We start from the raw sequence: 6,144 nt of genomic DNA, 5'->3' as shown, positions 1-6,144 counted from the left end.
TCGGTACAGGCCCCCAAAATATAATCAATTTATTTGCACTATTATCATCCAATAAATACGTTCCAAGTGTCAGTATTTGATTGCTTATGATCAAGATAGTATTCATCCAGTGACCACCTCACTCACTCTGATCCATATCTTATGTCATGTCAATGCTCCTCCTATAAATATGCAAATTCATTAATATCTTTTCTTTGTCAAACTTTTTTTTTCACTCAAATCCACATTTTCCTTCTAAAGAAAAGAAACTTCATCTAATGGAAGATTTCACTGAGTTGATTCCGGGATTACCAGAAGAAATTGCACTCGAGTGCTTGACTCGAATGCATTACGGAGTCCATGAGGTTGCCTCACATGTTTGTCTTCGATGGCGTAATCTCATCAAGTCTAGAGATTTTTATTATCACCGAAAACAATGTGGTTTTACTTATAAAACTGTATGTTTTGTACAATCACTTCCTGTATTATTAGAAGAAGAGGAAGTTAATCAAAAACCGAAAAATCAACCCAAATATAGGTTATCGGTTTTTGAGCCCATTACTAATATTTGGGACCAGGTGAACCTGGTCCCAAATTACTGTGACCAGGTGAACCTGGTCCCAAATTACTGTGACGGGTTACCTTTATTTTGTCAAGTGGCAAGTTCAGAGGGAAAACTTGTCATGATGGGCGGGTGGAAGCCAGGTAGTTATGAGCCGTTACGTGATGTCTTCATGTACGACTTCACAACTCGGAAATGGGCTCAACGAGCCCATATGCCAACAACCCGTTCGTTTTTTGCCGCATCCGGCCGTTATGGAAAAATTTACTTAGCGGGTGGACACGATGAGAACAAAAACGCGCTAAAAAGTGCATGGGTCTATGATATCACAACCAATTCTTGGACCGAGTTGGCTCCAATGAGTGAGGAGCGAGATGAGTGTGAAGGGGTATTCATCGGGGCGGAGTTTTGGGTCATTAGCGGTTACGACACCGATAGCCAAGGGCGGTTTAAAAATTCCGCTGATGTTTTTGATACCGAGAGCAACAAGTGGAGGCGCGTGGAAGAGGCATGGGGAACTAGTAGGTGTCCAAGGGGATGTGTGAGAGTTGGGCAAAATGGCAATATGACTTGTTGGGGGGATTCATATCCGGCTATTCAAGTCGGGTCGTGTGGGGTTCACATTGGTGATCGGACCTTGGTTACCGGGTCGGCTTTTCAAGGTGGGACGCAAACTTTTTTGTTAACAAACAATGATAAGGTAGAACAAAAGTGCAATTTTATTAAAGTGGATACTCCGGATGAGTTTTCCGGGTTTGTACAGTCGGGTTGCTTTGTTGAAATCTAGTTACTTGGATAAGTTGTTACAAATATTTTTTTATAAATATACTAGTCCTAATATCCGTACGATGTACGTTAGCTATATAAATTTTATCATAAAGAAATTCGAATACGTTTTATACTTGATTCGTGAATATGAAATAAATTGTGGTTATAGTAAACCGATAAACGAAGCTTAATTATAATAAACAGTAATGATAAGTATAATATATGTTTAGTTAGAGTTTTGGATTTACTTTAGATTTTTACAATTACATCAAAATCAAAATTTGTAAGCATAGTGGATGACGGCAAATTGGCTTGTGATTTCGGATCGTAAATTCAAAATTTTGAAGTCTTCATGTTAATAACTTATTATAAGTAATATAAGTAATAGGAGTTAAAGAGCTGGAATAAAAAGAAACAATTTTATTAATAAGAAAACAATCAATCAAATAAGTTTATAATGTGTTTTGTATCTATATAAGCCAAGAGTTAGAATTTAATTCTAAGTCTAATAAGAAAATTGAATTTATATACAATTAAAAGAGCTAATTAATAAATTAAATAAATTAAAAGAACACGTATCAATCAAGGATTACGCCGCATGTCGTTTTAAGAACATCTCAATCCTGTTTTAGTTTATTGGTAAATTATTTGGTAGGTATTTTACTACTGAGTGATAGATTTTTTGTTCCTTTCATATGTTTTTTTATCAAGGAAAAGTGATCGAATTTGAATCTATGTATGTGATCGGGGTAAACTTTGTGATGCAAGCATTTTGAAATTTTATGAGAAATGTTTTTTCTTACATAATTAGTTATAGAAAAAAAGAATGTTTTGTTTGTTTTAATTATATTTAGTACTAACTAATCAATCAAAGTTTAACCGGGTAAAAAATTTGCTAGTAATATATCAGACATGTTTTTACTTATTACCTACAAACCAGTTACATGACTATTCGGCATATAAAAGAAAAGGAATCCGCGTATAGTGAATGGGTTGTTTGATCCCGTTGAAACAAAAGAGTAGTGATAGCTCTTGCTGTCTCAAATTACATAAAATCAAGTCATGAAAATGTTAACATAACTATCCATATATTTTGTTACTAAAGCTGCCTTAAGTAACATATGAAACGTTACAGATTTTTTTCAAAAGTCAAATAGTCCATTATTCAACCACGCATATCATATACTCCTACTTATAGTTAGTTTTGTTCGTTCCAAACCAAATCAATCTACAAGTCATACAAACCAAGCTAGAGTTACAAAGATAACTTATGATAACCATAAATGAGATTGTAGCTTGTTAACAAAGTTTAACATCCAAATTACTCTATAGTATATTGAAAAGTAAAAACAAAGTAGAACGATTATATAATGGCAAGTACGTTAGTTCAAAGCTTCTTGTTTGACTCCACTACTAAAGTTCTTCCAAAACAATGCTTACAAATTATACTTCTTCCATCCCAATAAAGTAGAACGTGAAACTTGCAACTTTGTACTCTGATTTGTATAATGTAACTTTTTGTTTGTGTATTTTAATTCTCACGATCCTACGTTAACTTTGGTTGTATCGGTTGAAAACCCTCATGCTTATTGGTAATAAAGGTCAATGATTTGATCCTTACTTTTTGTAAAATGTTCGGAGGTTCTTTTGAATTCAATTTATCTTCCTTTAAGTAGAGCTAAAGTTGTTTACATATTATCTTTCTCATACTTTCAGCCTCAGAGATGGAGTCCCTTTATAATATATATGTTTCTTACTATTACATTAACAGTTCTTAGGAATGATTGGGTAAATGTTACCGCCCTCCCGAAGGACTCATCAAGTTTCTCGTCGATTCTCGTCTAAAAATTCACGTCATAAACAACGTCTCATCGATGTAAAGTTTGTGTTATTCGTGGGTGTTGTTGGCCGGATCTAGCGCATGAGACGTTGTTTATAGTGTTTTCATCCGCCAGTATGTTCTTGTGGTGTCCAGATCATGTTGGATTACCTTCTTTTAACCCGACCCTTTTAGATATGTTACAGGTCAGATTTGGCTACTAAGAGAGTTGGCGGAATTTTTTTTAAACTCCCATCGTATTCTTGTAGGGATGAGGAAAAAACCCGAAACCTGTGTCCCGACCCCGAACCGACCCGCCTGAAGGGCTAACGAGCCAGGTCACGGGTCAAGCTTTTGTTGCAATTTCAGGTCACGGGTTGCGTGGGTCGGGCTGGGTCAAGCTAAACACCGAAATAAGGTGAAAGAAACCCGTGACCCGTCCGAACCCGACCCCGACCCGAACCGAACCATTACAGACTGGGTCACGGTTTCGATTTTCATATACTTGCGGGTTGCGGGCTGGGCCGGGTTTTCGCAGGTCAGGCCGGGTCGGACCATTTGCACATCCCTATATTCTTGTGGTAGTTGTCTAATCTTTCTTCTTTTTTTTTAATTGGCAAAATTTTTATTGATCAAAACCATCTAGTAAGACACAACAGGTACAATAAAACAAGTACATATCTAAAATACACACATAATACATCTAGACCCAACCCAAAACTTTAACTGCAAAGATCACAAAAAAGTTTTAAAAAAAACTTGTGTAAATTACAGTTAATACAAGGGTTTTATGTATAAAAGAGTAATCTATTTTCCTAATTTTCTTAAAAAAGGTAACGTATTTATATTTTATTTATTTAAAGGGCTTTGAATTCAAATTGTACGAAATAAAGGTAACATCATCAGTTTTTAACATTGAACGTTCGTTAAGTGCCAATGTGACATGCCACATCAACAAAAAAGGTCATGTCATCAAAGATAATGGTCAATCTAAACAGTTTACACAAGAATATCGTCATTTCCATCCATCTGGTATCATTTATCGGTGAAATAATATAAATCGGTGATGGGTATAAAAATAGTAGAAGAAAATTTGGTGATCGGTGATGGATATGAAATGGGGTTTACATTGCTATGTCTATGGAAATGGGGTGTGCATAACGAAGGTAAATGTCACGTAGGGTTTTTTTTTGTAATGTGGCATGCCATGATGGCAATTAACGAATATATACGTTAAAACTTCCATATTGAAAATATAGTCTATTTAATAATCAAAATTAAGTATGCTACCATTTTAAAAAAAAATAGATTAACTTTTTATGTTTAATTCAATAAAACCTTATAAAAGATATTAGATTAAGATTTTCAGCAATTTTTCATTATTCTTAAAATACCCTAATTACTCTTTCAACCCAAATAAACTAAATTTCACGTAAATGTTGCAGAATTTTTTAGCTTATGCATGTGAGGCCAACTCATTTTGATTTGTTGTGAATCCCAAGCCAATATTACGATGTAAACTATGACAGTTACGATATCTTACGTGCTATAAATCTATAAATCATTGCCGCTGCAACACGTGGGCACCAATTTAGTCCTTAAAAACAAAGACAAGAAAAAAATCCCATCTAACAAATGTTTATATGTAGTGGTCTGATAGAACAATGGGAGCCTTTTATTAATCCACACGTTTATGTTGTTGAAAGTATTTTCGAGCAACGCAGCCATGCAATGAGCACAAAGCGAACTATTTTTTCGCCTTAAACTAAAGTATTTTTGAACAATGAAAACTTACGAATGTTGCCAGTTTTAACATGACCTTTCAAGAAGCCTAATGATTTTAGATACTATTTTGAGATTGATAAATTTGATTTTGATGACAGTTCCAAATTTGAGAATTTTTTAGAGATAATTCATATCTTGACGTGTCACACCCTGCTAAAACAAAAACATGAGACGCACAGTAACATACTACATTGATCATAGAAATAAATCACAATACACCATAACATTACATTAAAATAAATAGAGGTACATAGTTTGTCACAACTGTTCTAGAACTACGCTCAGTCCGTCCTAATTACATGAATTACAAACTATTCAATACAAAATGTGCACGGTATGTAACAAGTTTTAAAATTTATAAATAATAACTACCTATTCAAGTAACTAATGCACACACTACACTGTATAGGAGGCCCGGAGGGGCAAGCAAGACCGGGGCACAATTTTGAGGAGGGCACAAAAGTGTTAAATTTGTTTTATGTATATTAGATATGTAAAAGAATAATATATTATATTATATTAAATATAAATATATTGGGATTGTGACTTATTGATGTAACTAACTATGACAAAATGTCTATTTATGTAAAGATCTCGTAATATGTCTATGTAATGTGATGAACTTTCAAATCCTGGTTATTGGATGTAACCGGGTATATGTGACACTGACAACTATATAAACTGTCACGTGTAAGTTTTGATTGGTCAGATACATTCAATAATCTGGCTTTGAAAGTTCATTACATGACGTAGACATTATACAAAATCTTTATATAACATAGACATTTGATCATAGTTAGTTATATCCGTAGGTAATAATCCCAAATATATTTGAAACAAGTTAATGCAATCATTGCATATAGAATATTGTTGACTATTCTAGTCACCGTTGGATCTATTGAAAGGAGTTTTTCAAAAAGTTATTCAAATCTTATTTACGATCAACAATGTCTTAAAAAAGACTTGGTGGATTGGCAATGATAGCTATAAATAATGAATCTTTGAGAGTATAGACTGTGAAAAGCTAATCAACTAATTTGCTATGAAGAACGTTAGGCAAGCTTCTCGAATCATTAGTTATATGTAATTCTAATACTATTATTTTGTTAATTTGTTATTGTTATAACATCTCAGTTATAATAAAAGTTATTGCTTATGTAATTGGATTCCTAAGAGTTGGAGCCATTTTTTTTCCGGCTCAGACTGGACACTTAAATTCTCATGGCCATTC

The 6,144-nt window shown here is 33.9% G+C and overlaps 1 protein-coding gene across 1 annotated transcript; it reads left to right on the top strand.

The window, feature by feature from the left end:
* Positions 1-202: 202 nt before the first annotated feature.
* LOC122605093 (F-box/kelch-repeat protein At2g44130-like) lies at positions 203-1,403 on the top strand. Its single transcript, XM_043777969.1, has 2 exons — positions 203-557; positions 588-1,403. Exons 1-2 carry the CDS (start codon positions 258-260, stop codon positions 1,326-1,328), a joined length of 1,041 nt encoding a protein of 346 aa, XP_043633904.1. The 5' UTR covers positions 203-257; the 3' UTR covers positions 1,329-1,403.
* Positions 1,404-6,144: the final 4,741 nt, after the last annotated feature.

Source organism: Erigeron canadensis, chromosome 6 (assembly GCF_010389155.1).
Source record: "Erigeron canadensis isolate Cc75 chromosome 6, C_canadensis_v1, whole genome shotgun sequence".
In the NCBI taxonomy this organism is placed as follows: Eukaryota; Viridiplantae; Streptophyta; class Magnoliopsida; order Asterales; family Asteraceae; genus Erigeron; species Erigeron canadensis.
Note: the sequence above shows the minus strand (reverse complement) of the source record. Positions and strands in the feature narration are given on the sequence as shown.